General features: G+C 47.7%; 1 protein-coding gene across 4 annotated transcripts in view; it reads left to right on the top strand.

Moving 5' to 3' along the window:
* Positions 1–2,874: 2,874 nt before the first annotated feature.
* UNC45B (unc-45 myosin chaperone B) overlaps positions 2,875–18,662 on the top strand; it is a 28,189-nt gene continuing 12,401 nt past the window's right edge. Inside the window, exons 1-10 of one of the 4 annotated variants that reach the window (XM_017644066.3) lie at positions 2,875–3,017; positions 3,599–3,766; positions 4,290–4,326; positions 5,483–5,658; positions 6,912–7,001; positions 10,957–11,124; positions 11,704–11,872; positions 13,042–13,212; positions 15,589–15,760; positions 17,848–18,148. In XM_017644066.3, coding sequence (XP_017499555.3) covers positions 3,599–3,766; positions 4,290–4,326; positions 5,483–5,658; positions 6,912–7,001; positions 10,957–11,124; positions 11,704–11,872; positions 13,042–13,212; positions 15,589–15,760; positions 17,848–18,148 — 1,452 coding nt within the window. In that variant the 5' untranslated portion in view covers positions 2,875–3,017. Of the gene's footprint in view, positions 3,018–3,164; positions 3,387–3,598; positions 3,767–4,289; positions 4,327–5,482; positions 5,659–6,911; positions 7,002–10,956; positions 11,125–11,703; positions 11,873–13,041; positions 13,213–15,588; positions 15,761–17,847; positions 18,149–18,662 lie in introns of those variants that run through there. The other 3 variants (XM_017644065.3, XM_073235221.1, XM_017644064.3) reach the window with 3 other exon arrangements.

Genomic DNA, 18,662 nt, shown 5'->3' with positions numbered 1-18,662 from the left:
GGTGGGGAAATCGAGGCTCTGAGAGGTCACTTGATCTTCCTCAAATATCACAGAGAGAGGAAATGGCAGAAGGCTGAGAGTGCTCGGCTCCTGGCAGCAGCACTGCTGCAGGGGTGTCTTACAAAGCCAGAGCCTACTGGGGTGAAGGCAGAAATTATTATTTTTTTTAAACGGGTCAAATCAAGTAATAGTACTTGAGCACAAAAACAAAAACTGTGTACAGTTTTCAACACTGTAAAGCAATAACAGTAATAATGACAATGACAGCAATGTGTCAGGCATTTTTCTAAGAGCTTTACACATACAAATTTTATCCTCACAACATCCCATTTCTTCACACGTTCCAGGTGAGGTGCAGAAGCCGAAGTCCATCAGCTCTCCTCACCTTCATAGCTCACATATGGGCCGTCTTGAGCTCTGATGATTCTGCCTCGTTAACCTGTCTTGAGTCTGTTATCTGCATCTCCACTGCCACACACATTGGTCTGCATGGCCAGGGTTTCCTACACAGCCTCTTCACTCGCCTTGCTGTTCCACTCTTGCCTCCTCCCAGGCATTCTCTGCACTGCATCCAAGATGATGTTTTCAAACCAAGAATCTGCCCTATTATTCTCCACCCTAAAACCCTACGATGGCTCCCATCACATGCAGGGAAAAAAATCAAACTCCTTATAATGGTCCATGCAACCGTCCATACCTCTCCAGCCACTCCTCTCTCTTTAAGATCAAATCCTTCTGGCTTTCTCTAGCTCTCTCCAGGCACAAGCCTTCCTGCACCAGGGTTTTTGCACATGCAGTTTTCTTTGGCTAGAACTCTTAGGAACTGAGTGGTGTCTTCTCCAATTTCATATATTGGGACCCTAACCCCTCACTGTGACTGTATTTGGGGATTGAGCCAAAAAAGGAATAAAGATTAAATGAGGTCATTAAGGGTGGGACCCTAATCCAATAGGACTGGTGTCCTCATAAGAGGAGGAAGAGACACCAAAGAGCTCTGTGTCTCTGCACTCACACAGAGGCTGTATGAAGACACAGAGAAGGTGGCTATCAATAAGCTAGGAAGAGAAGTCTCATCAGAAACCAACTCTGACCTTAGACTTCTAGTCTCCAGCACTGTGAAAAAATATACTTCAATTATTTAGGCCACCCAGTCTGTGGTATTTATTGCAGCCTGAGCAAAGTAAGACAGGAACAGTTCCTCATTCTTCAGGTTCTGTCTTAAATATGAGTTCATTCATTCATTCATTTAACAACAGTCTGTGCCCGACATTGTTCTAGGAGCACTGCATGTAGTATCTCCCTTAATCATTTACTCAGGGAACCTGCCTCTGAAACGAGGCCATGATTCCCTGTTACCTGTTTTCAAAACATCCCAGTATTTTCAAAGCAACCCAATTCATATTTAGAAATTTTATAGAATTCTTTAATTTCATTCATTCACTCAGCAAATATTATTGACCACCTACTACCATCCAGTGTGACAGGCACTGAGAAAAACACTGCAAGAAAAGCATACGTGCTTCCAATATCATTCACAGTTCCTGGCACATAGTAGATACTTAAGAAATGGTTGTGGAATGAACTACTAAATTGGGATTTGAATCTAGGATCCCTTGGACCTAGAGTCAGAGAACTCCATTCTCTGTCAATGGCAGGATCCTTTATCATATTTCCTTATTGCTGCAGAGAACTTGCTCCACAAAAGGCCCCAGAGTTTACGACACCACGTGGGCAGGGAATCCATCTATCCATTCATTCATTTATGTATTCAGTCAACAAACATGCATCAGACAAATATACATCAGAGGTGGGTCTTGGGTCCAGCAGGGCAGTAGAACTTATCTGAGGTCATAGCTGTGTGCCTAAGGTCACAGAGCAAGTTGCAGAATCTAGTGTGGCTTTATGCCATGTATGCTTTTCCTGCAGTGTTTTTCTCAGTCCTGGTCAGGTAAGTTTGAAGATATCTGTGGGGAGAGGGCAGAATGGTGGTGAGTGAAGCAAAGCATCAGCGTGAAGACACCATTCACTCATCCGTCATTCATTCAGGAAACATGCATTGGGCACAGAATCGGCTGAATTCTATGCTAAGGGAAGTCCAACTGCGTGGGATGCTGCCCTTGGCCTCAGGGAGGGAGGTCACAGCCCAGGCATGGAGACACTGAAAGGAGGGGAGCCTGTAGCTCCAGACCTCTCACTGAAAGGCGAGAGAGTTCTGAGTCCAAATAGGGACCAGCCTATAGGTTTGCCTCAGGAACCCTCAGTCCTCAGATGGGGAGAAACAAATACTGCCCTGGCTGGGACCCTCTCTGGTGGGAAATACATAGTTCTTGTCCCCAGAAGACCCCCTTCTGATGAGGGAGACTCAGCTTGTCCCCGGGGAGGTCCCCGTCAGGTAGAAGGTACAGTCCTCAGCCTTGGGCAATTCCCAGACTGCCCCTGCTCTTGCCCTAGGAGAGGACTGCAGTCTGGTGGGGGAGAGACAGAGCCCATCCTCGGGAGCTCCCAGTCTGATGGGGAAGGTAAGCTGAATGTATCCACTTCATACAGATGGGGAGGAGCAGAAGACGTGCAGACTGGAAAATAGAACCCACTTACACTCAACTGAGTTAGCAAGTGTGTCGGTGTTTCTGAAAAGGAAGGACATTTCAACAAGCGAATGCCAGAGGAGTAGGGAAGTTGTGGACAAGTGGAATAGGGAAAGGAATTTCTCTCTCCTCTTCCTTCTCCCCTCCAGAAGGACATTTCTGGAAGTCTCCATTTGGTTCTGAATAAGGGCAGCTGCTCTGTGTGCCTAAGTCTGTCAGCCCCTCAGCTGTCACTCTGCTCCCAAAATAGCAGTGGTTGTGGGAGGGAGAGGAGGTTGTTTATCTGGGATGGAGGTAGAGAAGAGGCATTATAGCTGTGCCTAGGGAGGGGAGTCTGCTTGGGGGCTCCTGTCCCTTCTGGATCTTTCTCTTACTCTGTGGATGAGTGCCTGAGCCCCCAGGACTGCCCCTGAGCAGGGTGCTGGGGTAGAGGTTAGTCACCACCCCCACGTGGTAGTGACTGTCCAGTGTGGGGAGGGGGAGGACCCTGAGTATCAGTGACAGACTCTGGGGCACCTGTGCCTGTGGCCAAATATGGCCTGGAGCCAGTAGCAAGGCTGATAAAGTCTCCTGGGTGGGGGCTGGGAGGGGCAGACCCAGGCTTGCTGGCTGGGGGTTGACAGGGGCACTCAGAGGAGCGGTATCACAGGAGGACCCTGAGCACACCGTTCTCGTGAGAACGTGAGCCTGCCTGGGGTGTTCTTTGCACTGGGGCAGGAGAAGGGATTCTGAGAACTTTTAAGGCTTGCAATGGCATGGTGGCTTCACCCGCCCAGATGGGAGGGAGGGACAGAGAGTGAGGTATGGGGACTGAGACCCTGCTCTACCACGCTCTTCTCCCAGCAATTGCCATACTGCCCTTCTGGGTAGTGGTTTGGGGATGCAGGCTGTGGGGCCCTTCCAGGCAGAAGCCTCACCTTCTGTCCTGGTGGGAGGGGAGCCTGGAGCTCCAGAACTCAGCCCTGGGCCTGGAGTGAGGGGCTGGCCGACTGCAGCCGCTCCTGTCCCGACAGATGGCAGAGGCAGAAGCTGTGCAGCTGAAGGAGGAAGGGAACCGGCATTTCCAGCTCCAGGACTACAAGGCTGCAGCAAAGAGCTACAGTCAGGCCCTGAAGCTGACCAAGGACAAGGCCCTGCTGGCCACGCTCTATCGGAACCGGGCGGCCTGCGGCCTGAGAACGGTCTGGGGCAGGGCGGGAGGAGAGGGATGCAGGGGTGCGACGCTGCACCCCCCACCGCACCCCACCTCAGCCGCACCCCATCCATGTCCCAGCCCTCTCATCTCAGCCCCTCAGATGGGAGACAGCGCCTCCTTTCCTAGACCCACCCCTCCAGGAGATAGAAATTCCTGCAGAGGGAAATCAGCCTCATGGGAGCTGGTGTCATGTGGGGGGCTTGTCATGTGCTGTTCCTTGGCCCCTTGCTCGCAGCTCTGGGAGGCAGCTGCTGCTGTCACGTCCATGCCGCAGGTCAGGATCAAGGTTCAGGACTCAGTAACCTGCCCACAATCTCCAGGGAGCAGAGCCTGCAGCCAAACCCAAGTTTACCCTCTGCCAAAGCTCATCCACTTTTCCATGCCAGGCATGGGGCCCTCCCCAGGCAGCTGACTGCCCCCCAGGCCTCCGTCCCCTCCCCACGGCCCCTCTGGGCTGTCTCTGCATTGGGCTGACATTAACTCTGCTGCTTCTCCTTCCCATTTCTCAGGAGAGCTACGTGCAGGCAGCTTCAGATGCTTCGAGAGGTGAGCCCCCTCATTCTAACCTTGCCCCTCCACCCTTGCTGTGTCCCTGTTTTGTCCCCTCCTGATACACGCAGGACTCATAGATTGTCTGAGCTCCATCCCTGGCACTGCAGGTGAGGCCCCAGGTGTACTGTCCTTGTGCGAAAGGAGGTCTCCAGAAAAACCCTGCCTAGGTCACAGTTTTACATGTTAAGTATGTTGGGGAAGCTGCTTTTCTGAAAAGGATGCTTCCAGAAATTCCTTTGTCCTAACGACATACCCTCTTTGTTAAGAATTAGGATGTGCTCATCCTGGGGCTCTTCAGAACCAGGGCACCAGCCCAGGCCACTCTGCGGGGTCCGGGCTTCTGGAGGGGAAGAGGGAGGCATGAGCCCATCCCAGAGACACGGGAAATAAACATAAGTCAGTGCTGGCAATGGAGTGCCTCGAGTTCTGGGAGAATTTAGGCTTAAGTGCATAATCATAATAGGAAGACTTCCCTTGGCTGCATTTTTGGGGGTATAATATGCAGAAGGAAGGGGGCTCTGTACTCAGGTCTGTGTTGGGTTTTGATCTGATCACCATAGTTTTAGGAGAAACACTCCGGAGTGAGTTCAGAAGGGAGGGAACCAGCTGGACGGGGGTTGGAAATACATCCTTTGAAGAGCAATTGAGGGAAATGGCAATATTTAGCTCAGAGAAGGCAACTCCCAGGTGGGACTGAGAGCTGCCTTCAAATACCTAAAAGGCTGTCACAGGAAGGACTGATTTCATCTCAGAGGCTCCAAGGCTAGACTAAGGATAAAAGGACAGAGTTACAGGGAGGTACATTTCAGGTAGGAAGAGGGAAGGGCTTTCTGATGTTGCTGCATGGCTACCTTGAGAAGGAGGGGGAGCTCCCTACTGCTGGAGGTATGCAAGCACCAGTTGGATGAGCTCTTGGCTGGGACCATCATGTAGCAGAGACTGAAGCATCAGGAGTTGGACAAGATGACCTTTAAGCTCCCTTCCAGCCCTGAGGCTATGATTCTTACTGCCTCCTTGGCAAAGGGGAACTTTGGCCAGATAGTCTACATAGGGGCACACAGAAGCCCTGGAGCTGGGCACAGTGGCAGGAGAGGGAGAAAGGTGGTCTACAGCCTGGCCCCTTGAGGTCAATGCCCGTCTCCCTTGCTAGCCATCGACATCAACTCCTCGGACATCAAGGCTCTGTATCGGCGATGCCAGGCCCTAGAGCACCTGGGGAAGTTGGACCTGGCCTTCAAGGATGTGCAGCGCTGTGTCACCCTCGAACCACGGAACCAGAGCTTCCAGGAGACGCTGAGGAGGCTCAACACCAGCATCCAGGAGAAAGTGAGTTGGGCCCCTACCCACAAGCCTTGGCTACTTCCCTCCCATTCCTAGTTGGGACAAGTTAGAGAAGCTAGACATCAGGGCAGGGCTAGCATATGACTCAAGCAGAAGCCACAGACCAGCCGAGCAGGTGTGTCCCATCTGTGAGTGATTGGAGATGTTTGTTCCAGGGTGCAAGCCAGCCAGGACTAGAAAAAAAGTCTTTCCATTCCAGATGGAAGCTTTAAAATAATTGTAACTCAGAGTGTATGCACCACGATCTTCCTTTCTTTCTAGGACAAAGGCAGCAGGAGATCCCTGGTTTGAGGGGAGGATATTACTGGAGGATAGAGAGCCATTAGGAAAAGGGAGAGTGGGGCTGGGGAATAACTTGGACCAGAGGGGAGGAACCCTGCATCCTAGTCCTGGCTTAGCTCCCAATATTCTGAGGGACACTCAGGGGTGTCAGCTTCCCCTCTGCAAAAGCAGAAGGGTGACTGATCACTCCACTCCTTGCTCCAAGACTTAGTTAAGTCCTGTGCACCTGGAGCAGCCCCACAGTGGGACCACATCATACTGTCCAAAGTGCAGACTCAAGGGCTAAATACAAACTAAGGAGTGATCAGTAAAGTAAGGGGAGGAAACAAATGAGAGACACCCCCACTACACACACACACACCCCTGAAAGGAAAAGAGCCCAGGATGGAAATAGGCAAAAGTGTGCACCAGCAGAACCAAGTGGTGGGAGGTACAGAGGTTGCTGGTGAGATGGGGGATGAGCTCAGTAGGTCATTTTATGATAGATTTAGAGCATTGGGGTCATGGTTGGGAGTGTGCTGTAAAAAGTTACATAATGTTGCAATTTGCATGAAGAGGTGTTTAAAAACAGCTTCAGGTTTCTGGTCTTCAAGACACACTTACTTCAGTTTAGGTCATTTTTAAGTGCCTGGTAACAAACTGTTTGCTACTAGACTGCAAAACTGGTGTGATGGTCCCTTGCCTCCCGAGACTTGTGATGACCAAATGGGATAGTGAATGAACTAGACTGCAAGTTTTGTGGGAGAGGGCTTGATTTTGTTCACATTCTATCTCCAGCGTCTACAACAGTATCTGGTATGTCGTAGTTGTTCAGGAAACATTAGTTGAACGAATGAACCACAGTGCCCGGGACCTAGAGTAGATACCTTAATATTTACTGAAATGAACTGTAAGTGGAGCTGACTGAAATGGGGATCCCTGCCTGCATCCTTCCCCACTCCCTCCTCTCTCCTCAGCTCCGTGTGCAGTTTTCTACAGACTCGAGGGTACACAAAATGTTTGAGATCCTCCTGGATGAAAACAGCGAAGCTGATAAACTGGAGAAAGTGAGTGCTGGGCAACCAGCTGGCCAGCAGAGGGCGCTCCCGGGACCCGCAGGGTAACCCCAGGCCCCTCGCGGGTCTGCAGAGTAGCCGCGGAGACCGTTTGGCAGACGAGATGGGGAGGTTTCTCTTTGAAGAACTTGGACAAAAACGGGCCAAAGGTCAAGCACTTTAGAAAACACTGTGAGCTATAAGAAGAGTCAGAGCTAAGGTGAGACCTGTGAGGAGTCATGCAGCAGGGTTGAATCCTGTGTTAATTTAAATTTTCGATATTTTGTACATGGTGGGTTTTTTTCATCGCATGAGTTTTGATATTTTTAAATATTGCATTAAATATTACTTATCTTAATTGCTGAGGTTTTTGGCGCCACCATAAAATTAGCAGCCAAAGCTAGTGCTTTGCTTGCCCCACTCTAAGTTTTGGCCCTCAGAAGCAATGACAGGTTAATGTTTTATTCCATTATGAAATATTGCAAAAAGTCATCCTGAAACATGAAAATATTGACTTGAAATGCCATCCTCTTGGCCAAATTTGTTGCATTTTGCCATGTTCCCTTCCAGTACTTCTTCAGAGGAAAAGAAATGGAACATCTGAATGCTTCACATTTATGTATGAGAACTTGACAGACAGTGCCTAGGGAATTTCTGTTAGTTTTATGGTCAGTAGGTCTATATAATATGCAAATATCTTTTATAACAAACTCTTGTGAGGACTTAATGAGTTGTTATAGATTAAAAAGCACTTTAAAAAGCACAGAGCCCTTGGCCAAGGAGTGATGGTGGTTCCGGTCATGGTCGCCTGGAATTCTCTGATCAGCTCTGTCCCCAGCATTCCTCTCCCCATGTTTGCCCGCCTCCTCCTTCTCCTACCTCATGAGCTCTCCACCCAGCCTTGGGTTCTCAGGTCGTGCTCGAGACTTCCTCTTCTGTTCTGGGGCTTTTCAAGGTATGTGTTATCTTCAAATGAAAAGGCTTTGGGATCAAAAGACATTTTGCAACCCTCCAGCCCAACTACCTAATTTTATAGACAGAATCTGGAGCCCAGAGAGGTGCTACGACTTGCCCAAGGTCACAACATGTGGGGGAATCAGTACTGTGAAATAAAATGAAATGATGGTTCCCTGTGTGGTTCCCCATGGTAGTCCCTCAGGCAAAGAAAGGGCTGTGGGAGCTGCAGAGGCACAAGTCTGCCAGTTTGGCTCCTGCCTGCTGTGCTGCGAAGATTCCTTGCAGCCATTCTTGCCTGTGTCATCAGCTCAAAGCCCTTCACCCAGCCTGGAATGCTGGAAAGAAGATAAAGTGGTCTGGTTCTTGTGTCCCTAGTAGGATTCTTTAGGAGAATAGTTAGCAATCCTAATTGTTGCTTCCTGTTACACACAGATGGCATCGGAATGTTCATTGTCTATTCTTTTAGACACTGCCCTGATGTTAAAAAAAAAAAAAAAAGGATCTAAGATGCTCCCAAACAAAGGGCCTGTGGAACATTTTATCAGAACACAGCAATGGGCTGCTGTCAGGCCATGGTCCTCAATAAGATGCTACATAAACTTTTCTTAAACACAAAGGTCATATTGATTTCAGTCCACACCACACAAATCCAGAGCTTTCAAGTCCCATCTAGTGCTCTCTGCCCACCATCTTCCACATTCTGAGAAGCTTGTGACTTCAGCTTACCCTTAACAGATAAACTAACAAAAAATGCTAAAACCAGATACAAGGACAATTTTTACAGGAAAATAATTCTCCACGTAAAAACACTTCCCTCCTGTTAAAAGATAAACTGAGGCATGTTAACAATTTTAAGAGTATATTTGAACAAAATCTGTTTGAATCGGGCAGTGCCAAACCAGAAGTGGTTAGGAGTGCTCCACCCTCAGGAGCGAGAGGAAAGGCTTTTCTGGAAAAGAGGTGGAAGCAAAGCCAGGAAATGATTTGATTGGCTCTTGCTTAAGCAGTTGCCAAGGCTGTTTGTGCCTGGTTGTGCCCCTAAGTTTTCACTTCTTGAGGCATTAAGGCTTTGTTTTTGCTTGAATAAGCACAGGCATGGAAGCCACCTCAGTCTAATGGCTTCCTACTTTAATTAACAGAACACTTCTCTATTTTAGTCCTTATCCCTAAGTACACATACACAGTTTTATTTTAATGTAAGTGCTGTCCAGTGAGCCTTGATTGTCATCTGCTTATCGGGGCTTTTCCCAATCACTTGGTACTTATTTATTTATTTATTTATTTATTTATTTAATCATTAATCTACAATTACATGAGGAACATTATGTTCACTACGCTCCCCCCTTCACCAAGTCCCCCCCACAAACCACATTACAGTCACTGTCCATCAGCGTAGTAAGATGCTATAGAATCACTACTTGTCTTCTCTGTGTTGCATAGACCCCCCCATGTCCCCCTCATTATACATGCTAATCGTAATGCCCCCTTTCTTTACACCCCCTTATCCCTCCCTTCCCACCCATCCTCCTCAGTCCCTTTCCCTTTGGTAACTATTAGTCCATTCTTGGGTTCTGTGAGTCTGCTGCTGTTTTGTTCCTTCAGTTTTTTCTTTGTTCTTATACTCCACAGATGAGTGAATTCATTTGGTACTTTTCTTTCTCCACCTGGCTTATTTCACTGAGCATAAAACCCTCTAGCTTCATCCATGTTGTTGCAAATGGTAGGATTTGTTTTCTTCTTATGGTTGAATATTATTCCATTGTGTATATGTACCACATTTTCTTTATCCATTCATCTACTGATGGACACTTAGGTTGCTTCCATTTCTTGGCTATTGTAAATAGTGCTGCAATAAACATAGGGGTGCATCTGTCTTTTTCAAACTGGGCTGCTGCATTCTTAGGGTAAATTCCTAGGAATGGAATTCCTGGGTCAAATGGTAGTTCTATTTTGAGCTTTTTGAGGAACCTCCATACTGCTTTCCACAGTGGTTGAACTAGTTTACATTCCCACCAGCAGTGTAGGAGGGTTCCCCTTTCTCCACAACCTCGCCAACATGTGTTGTTGTTTGTCTTTTGGATGGTGGCAATCCTTACTGGTGTGAGGTGATATTTCATTGTGGTTTTAATTTGCATTTCTCTGATGACTAGTGATGTGGAGCATCTTTTCATGTGTCTGTTGGCTATCTGAATTTCTTTGGAGAATTGTGTGTTCAGCTCCTACCCATTTTTTAGTTAGATTATTTGCTTTTTGTTTGTTGAGGTGCATGAGCTCTTTATATATTTTGGATGTCAAAATTATCGGATCTGTCATTTATGAATATATTCTCCCATACTGTAGGATGCCTTTTTGTTCTATTGGTGGTGTCCTTTGCTGTACAGAAGCTTTTCAGCTTGATATAGTCCTACTTGTTCATTTTTGCTTTTTTTTCCCTTGCCCGGGGAGATATATTCATGAAGAAGTTGCTAATGTTTATGTCCAAGAGATTTTTGCCTATGTTTTTTTCTAAGAGTTTTATGGTTTCATGGCTAACATTCAGGTCTTTGCTACATTTTGAATTTACTTTTGTGTATGGGGTTAGACAATGATCCAGTTTCATTCTCCTACATGTAGCTGTCCAGTTTTGCCAACACCAGCTGTTGAAGAGGCTGTCATTTCCCTATTGTATGTCCCTGGCTCCTTTATCATATATTAATTGACCATATATGTTTGGGTTACTATCTGGAGTCTCTATTCTGTTCCACTGGTCTGTGGCTCTGTTCTTGTGCTGCTTGGTACTCTTTTTATTTATGACTTTAATGGCTGCAATGTTTCATCAAGTTGATCTTTATGCAAGTTACTTTGTGCCTTCTTTTAAATTATGCTCTTGGGCTAAGTTTCCAGGAGTAGGATTAGAGGCAGAAAGAATATAAGGATGTTTTGAAGACCCCATCCTTGCACAGCCCCCACACTATCCCATAGCCAAGGCCTCCACAGCCAAACCTCCCTCATTGTCTCCTTCCTCCTTCAGGCAGCCAACAATCTCATTGTCCTAGGCCGTGAGGAAGCAGGGGCTGAGAGAATCTTCCAGAACAACGGAGTGGCCCTATTGCTGCAACTTGTGAACACTAAGAGGCCTGAGCTGGTGCTGGCTGCAGTACGGACCCTGTCAGGCATGTGCAGTGGCCACCAAGCTAGGGTGAGGGCCTGGGTGTGGGGCTCATGGCACAGGTGGCTGCCTGTCTGAGGACTCGGAGGGTGACATGTGGACAGGGTGTGGCTGGCATATGTAGATCCTGATGCAAAGCCTAAAGTGTCCTTCTAGTCTTGGTTGTATGGTCCTGGATTCAACAGAGACTGATCCTCTCATTTGAGTGGGAATGGGTCCATGCAAAGAAAAGATGATTAAAAGTTGTTTGTGAGGAAAAGCTGAATGCAAAGGTTATGATAGTTTGCATTTTTTCATACTAAGTCTTCAAAAGCCAGTGTGTATTTTACACTCAAAGCACATCTCAGTGCGCTCCCCACATTCTAAGTGCTCAGTGGCCCCACGTGGTGAGTGGCTACTGTGTTGGATGGCACAGCTCTAAGCCTGTGGAAAGGGGCATTACTCCTGTCAAGGGCCTTCCCATACAACCCGCTCCAGGAGGCGCTGGCTGCCCAGGATTGTTTCCCTGCCGCAGGGGTGGGGCAGGGCTGTTATCTCCCACTTCCTAACCTGCATGGCTGCTGGAAGGGAGGGCCAGGCAGCTGACTGTGTTTCTTGCTACGACTGTAGGCCACAGCCATTCTCCACGCAGTCCGGACAGAGCGGCTCTGTAGCCTCATGGCCCTGGAGGATGAGGAGATGTCTCTGGCCGTCTGCAACCTGCTCCAGGCCATCATCGAATCTCTTTCTGGAGAGGACAAGCGAGAGCACCGAGGGGAGGAGGAGGCCCTGGTTCTGGGTAGGAGACATTCTTCGGTTTGGGTTCCAGGGCGTGGGGGGCAAGGGCAACTCACTTGCTACCTCAGGCTGGGCGGATCCTGTATGTGGAGGTGGCCTGGATGTATTTTTATATTTATTCAATATTTATTCTCTGATTATACAAGAAGTAGAGGCATAACAGCATTCTTTACAATAGCTTAGAGGTGGAAGCAACCCAGGAGTCCAGGGACTGGTGAATGGATAAATTAAATGTGGTGCATACACACAATAGACTATTATTCAGCCTTAGAGAGGAAGGGAATTCTGGCACAGGCTACAAAACGGATGAATCTTGGGGACATTATGTTAACTGAAATAGCCAGTTACAAAAGGACAAATAACTTTATGATTCCACTTACTTGAGGCACCTAGATTAGGCAAATTCATGGGGACAGAAAGTAGAATGTGGTAGCCAGGGGCTGAGGGAGGCGGAATTGGGAGGCAGTTGTTTAATGGATATAGACTTTCAGTTTTGTGAGATGAAAAATGTTCTGGAGATGGACGGTAGTAATGGTCACAGAACAATGTGAGTGTCCTTAATGCCACTGAGCTGTACACTTAAAAATTATTAAAATGGTAAATTTTATTTCATGTATGTTTCACCACAATTTTAAAAAGTAAGAGACTTATTGGAGAAAATTGCAAAAATCTAGAAATACGTAAAGATGAAAAAAAGCCAACAATCTGTAATCACTCCCTCACATAACAAGTATTAGAATTGGCCTGTGTGTTCTTCCTGTCTTTTTTTTTCTGTCCAGCCATATAAAGCTCTACATAACAAAATCAGAAGTAGGCTGTGGGTAGTTCTGTGTGTTTTTCCCTTCACTGAGCAATATATTAGTATTGCATATGATGTAATATTCTTAAAAAGGATTCCTTTTGACTTTAATAATTGTTAATTTGATATCTGTTCCCTTCCTGCATATATGCACATAGAGTAGCTGGAGGACTTTGGGGTGTTGTTTAGGGATTTTCTCTCCCATTCTATGGGCAAGATGCGCAATACTATACTTTCCTGGGAAATACCAATATCCAGGAAATGGTGGATTTGATATTTCCAGAGTCCTTCTAGAAGCCTCTGCCATTCCTGCTCCTATATCCCTGAGACTGCATAGACTCTCCTATTTACCTCATCCTCTCCTTCCTCAGACACCAAGAAGGACCTGAAGCAGATCACCAGCCACCTGCTTGACATGCTGGTCAGTAAGAAGGTGTCTGGCCAGGGCAGGGATCAGGCCCTGAACCTGCTCAACAAGAACATCCCCAGGAAGCACCTTGCCATTCATGACAACTCACGAACCATCTATGTGGTGGATAACGGTGAGGGGAGGGGAGGGTCTGGGGCTCACTCCAGCCTATCGAGTGGGCACCAGATACCTGGCTCTGAGCCGAGAATGGAAGTGACTCTTGTCTGAGAAAAGTCTTCAGTCCCAGCTAAAAAGCCAGAAAAGGCATTAACATGTTAGACTCCATCAGTGGGCTGATGGAAACATAGATCGAGGCTCTGAATGCAGAGCCTGAACACACCCAGAAAATGTCCAAACATACCCAAAATCATCTGGGTGGAGTTACCTAACAAACAAGAGCAAGTGCCAAAACCAGATAGGTCTCCACCAACTGTGGGCTAACACCCCTCAGGTATCATGGCTGGCAGATATTTCACAGGCCTTCCAGAGAGGAGAGATGGCATCAAGCTGGCTTTATATAAAGCATGGTGGCCATGTTCTATCAGACAGCCAGCTTCAGCGTGTTACCCTCTCCTACACCAACTTCTTCAACTGTGCAAGAATCGTACCTGTAGCTTTATAGTCTGCTATGATACATTCTCCCACAGGTTTAATGACATGTAGGCCATACCTTGTTCTAAAAGATTCAGGTCAGCTTTTAGCAGCTTGAAGTGTATTGTCTCTGGTTTGGTTTTCACAGATTTCAGCAAAGTGCACTTCAACAAATTCTTCCAGTGCTTAGGCCTTCCCCGCAGTGCTCTCCTCCCACCCAGCTCTGGTCTTCTAGGCATATCTTACAAAGGCTGAGTACCAACAATAGATCTCCTCTCTCTGCAGTGGGAGCCAGGCACAGCCACATGGTTTGTGGGGTAGGGTTGGGGTGGGGAGTAGTATCTGTTATTCTAGGCACCAAAATGAAAAAGGAATAGCACTTGGGTAAACATGTGGATGTACAAAGCCTGGTAAACTAACGGAAAGCTGCCAGGTGAGGTTGTATGCTGTGCAGACTGGTCTGGGAGACTTGGGTAGGGGAACCTTCAGGATGTCAAGCCTGAAGGGGGCTTTTGAGTTGGCAGAGGGGCAAAGACTACAAGGAGGAGGTCCAGAGTGTTCTAGCAGAAGAAAAATGAGATGCTCCAGGTGAGGCCAGGAATGGAAGGGAAGAGTGGGGTAAGGGTTGGGGAGGTGGCAGGAGCCGGAGCAGGAGCAGGTGCGCGTGATGGGGGCCTTTGGGAACTGAGCTGCGGAGCTCACGTGGGCTCACAGGCCCCTTCTGAGCACTCTCCAGCCCTGCCAGTGCTTTCCCATATATGGTAAAATACGCAGAGCATAACATGTACTGCCGAGAGTTTCATCTTTCCCCGAGTTTACCATGAGTTTCCTCCTCCCACTTACCCATGTCGCCCAAGGCCTGACAACTCTAGCCATCTCTAAAACCTGGCCCTGAAACCAAGCTTCCAGTTGTCCAGAGGCAACAGAGCGTGACAGTTGACATCGTGGACTTAGAAACCAGACATCACTGGGAGTGTCCTCACTCTGTCACTTGCAAGCTGTGTGATCTTAGGCAACTTACTTGACTTCTCCATATCTTGGTTATCTGTTCTAAAAGATGGAAACAATGATTCCTAACCACTAGGGTTATTGTTAGAATTAAATGAGGTAACATGTATAAAGTCCTTGGCGTGTATTAAGTGTCCAAAATAACTAGGAACTCTTACTATGTTGGGGACAATCACCCACTGGCTATGTTACCACTCTGGCCTTATCACACCTTATCATAATCCTCATTCGTCTGCCTTACCTATTGCCTAGTGAGCTTTTCAAGGTCAGGATTGTGTCTTTTATTTTGGTAGCCAGGACCTAAAAGGTGCTCATTCATTCATTTATTGAACAAATACGTAATGGTTGGATTAGTTTGATGGGTAATAGAAGCCATTGTAGATTCTTCAACAGAAGAAAAGGCAAAACAACAATAAATAGTAAATATAGTATTTAGTAAATAAATAACCAATATTTATTGGGTGGTAATGATGTGTCTGGATTGGCATTGGGCAGTTTCCATACATGATCTCACCGAATCCTCAAATTCTGAGGTAGGTAGTATTGTTCCCATTTTATACATAAACAAGCTGAGGCCTGAGGAGAAGAGAATATAAAATAGTATTTGAGCAAGATTGTACATCAACCCATAGAATGTCAACATTGATGAGAGTCCTCTGAGATCAATTAACCTTGATTTTGTAAATGTGAAAATAGAGGCCCATAGTGGGAGGTGAATTGCTCAGTAGGGGCAGAGTCAGGGGTAGAACCTGGGTCACTTGACTCCGTCCAGGCCCCTTCCCTCTGGAGAAGCCATGTGCTGCCTAAAGGAAAGCTGGAGAGAAGCAGGTGGTAAGACATGGCTGGGCGAGAGGTTGTGTTTGTGAGACCCCAGCAGGGGGTCCTCTACTTGCCACCATCTGTCCTGCAGGTCTGAGAAAGATCCTGAAGGTGGTGGGGCAGGTTCCAGGTCTGCCATCCTGCCTGCCCCTGACGGACAACACTCTCATGCTGGCCTCTATCCTTATCAACAAGCTCTATGACGACCTGCGCTGTGATCCAGAGCGCGATCACTTCCGTAAGATCTGCGAGGAGTACATCACGTGAGTTCCCAGAGCCCTCGTGGGGTCGGGCTCTGTATTAGTTATCAGTGGCTGTGTAACAAATTTCCCCAAAGTTTATCAGCTTAAAACAAAAATAATTTATTATTTCACAAGATGACAGAAATTTTGGAGTGGCTATGCTGGGTCGTTCTGGTTTGGAGTCTCCTGGGCTACAGTCATCTGAAGACTCAACTGGGGAGGAAGAGCTGTGTGGTGCACTCATACGGCTGCCATGCCAGTGCTGGCTGAGGCCTTGGTTGCCCCCATGTGGAACTCCACAGGCTGCTACAGTGTCTTTACCTCACAGTAGCTGGCTTCCCCTAGAGTGAATGAGCCAAGACAGAGCAAGGCAGAAGCAGCAATGTCTCCTGTAATTTAGTTTCAGAAGTCACACACCGTCACTTCCACCACATTCTATTTATTAGAAGCAAGTCATTAAGTCTGGACTATACTTAGAAGGGGAGAATTAGGCTCTACTTCTTGCAGAGAGGTGTGTCAAAATATTTTTGGATTTATTTTAAACCTACCACAGGCTCCTGTAATTAAGAGGAACAAATGTCAGCTTGTCAAGATTTCTGGGATTCCCCCCCACCCCCCAGCTCAATTTAGTAGTCTGGGTGTGGCTTAGGAAGCTGCATGTTTAAATAGTACCCCAGGTGAAGTTTAGGAGGGTGAAGATCCTGATATCACCCCACGTTTTCCTTCTCCATTCCAGGGGTTGGCAAACTTTTGCTGTAAAAATTACAGAGAGGAAATTTTTTTTTTTTGATGGGACATGTAGGTCTCTATCACATGAACCCTTAACAGTGTGAAAACCATTCTCAGCCTCCCAGGTTTGGCCTGCAGCCAAAGTTTGCTGACTCCTGCTCAGTCCCTAGCCTCTCCTGACCCCTGAGTTGGGTTTGCTTACAGTTCCTTATGGCTCCCTGGTCTTTCTCTACCTCAGCTTCAGCTTTTGCAACTAACTTCTTGAGTCTCTCTGAGGTCCCAAATCAAGTTCCAGTAACTGTCAGCCAGTTAGTTCTTTTTTGAGCAGAGGGCTTGATCAGAGCCCACTCTGGTCAGCCTGGGTAAGCTGCCGCAGCCCAGACCCTGCTCCTAGGCAGGTCAACTATGTGGATGCGGTCTCTGCCTTCAGCAGATGGTGCCTGAGGCTGCCCCTTGGGGTGCAATGCACCCTGCTGCACCAGGGGCAGGGGCTGGGTGGGACCAGCTTCTAGGGCAGCCCTCCAGAGGCAGCTGGGGCCAGACCCAGGTCTCTGGCTATCAATGTGGAGTTCTGGCGAGTCCATGCTGCCTTCTTACAGTGATAACCTATGCATTTCCACTGTGCTTATTTGCTCTGATCTCCCATGTTGAACCAGCTGGGCAGATCACTGAAGGATCAGAGGCTTGTCACCTCTGACATCCCCATACAGAGATTCTCCCGTAGAGGAGATGATAGTAGATTCCAGAAACAAGGCAGAAGCATCTGGTGCACATCTTCACTTGACAGCAGAAGTGAGGGACCAGATGGGGAGTCCCTGGCCCAGGCTACGCTGTGGCTCAGCACACTGTAGTGATGCAGGGTGGTGGACCCCATGGTAAGCCCTTGTGTTGTGGCTGCCCTGCTGTCCCACCAGGCATCCAAGTTACTGGGAAGCCTGTTGGCAGAGAGCTCTTACCTGTCAGCTCTCTTTGGGGCTTGCCTCAGCTGAGGACAGCTGCTTTACCCTTCCCAGGGCCACCAGTATCCAATGACTTGTCCCTCAGCCCCTCTTGGGACAACTTTGGAGGGTGCCCCAGCCCTAGAACCCCTTTCAGGCTGAGCCTTTTGGAGGCTGCATTGCAACCCAGTGCCTCCTTCTACCCAGTCTCGCTTCCTTGCTTTCTCCAACAGGTGCTGATCCCAGGAGTTCTCCCTAATAAGCATCCTACATGTCAATCCCTACCCATCTCAGAGGGTGTTTCTCGGGGGACACAGCCCAGAGCGCATCTCTTAGCTCATTTATTCTCACCAAAGCTCTGAGAAGTAATAGCACTATCTTCAGTTTACAGATCAAGGAGCTGAAGTCTAGAGAGGTTCAGTGAATTACCCTCTGTTTTAGGGGCAAGTTTGACCCCCAGGACATGGACAAGAATGTGATTGCCATCCAGACAGTGTCAGGAATCCTACAAGGCCCCTTTGACCTGGGCAATCAGCTGCTGGGACTGAAAGGCGTGATGGAGATGATGGTTGCGCTGTGTGGCTCGGAGCGTGAGGCAGACCAGCTGGTGGCTGTGGAGGCCCTCATCCATGCCTCCACCAAGCTCAGCCGCGCCACCTTCATCATCACCAATGGCGTGTCACTGCTCAAGGAGATCTACAAGACCACCAAAAACGAGAGGATCAAGATTCGCACGCTGGTGGTGAGTGGGCTCGGTACACCATGCCAGGCTCCAGGGACCCCAGGATGAGCGAGGCATGGCCCCTCTCCTTGAGAAAACCACATTCTGGGGGGCACCCAGACCCATCCAGAGGCCCCTGCAGGGCACGGTGACCAGCAGGAGGCTGTGAGAACATAGATTCAGACCAGTGGAGCTTACTGTTTGACACTGCAGGCATTTGCCTCCACGGCCTTGAATAACACCAACTCTGATGACTTTTCATCCAACAAGTATTTTCAGAGCAAACTCTAAAAGGTCAATTTGTTTCCTTAATCAGTTTTTATATAGCACAGATAAACCTTTTTTTTTCTGTTTTCATTTTACAGAAATTATTTTCATTGACTTTTCCTTATAAGCAGTTACAGCAAAGATTTGAGCCATTTGTTTTTTTGTTTATATAAATTTTTTAAAAAATGAATTATAGCTTCTGCCATCATGAATTTTCTCTTACAGAAGACATTTTTTCCTCCTAAGAAAAAAAGAGTCCAATTCTTCA

This window comes from Manis javanica, chromosome 4 (assembly GCF_040802235.1).
Source record: "Manis javanica isolate MJ-LG chromosome 4, MJ_LKY, whole genome shotgun sequence".
In the NCBI taxonomy this organism is placed as follows: Eukaryota; Metazoa; Chordata; class Mammalia; order Pholidota; family Manidae; genus Manis; species Manis javanica.
Note: the sequence above shows the minus strand (reverse complement) of the source record. Positions and strands in the feature narration are given on the sequence as shown.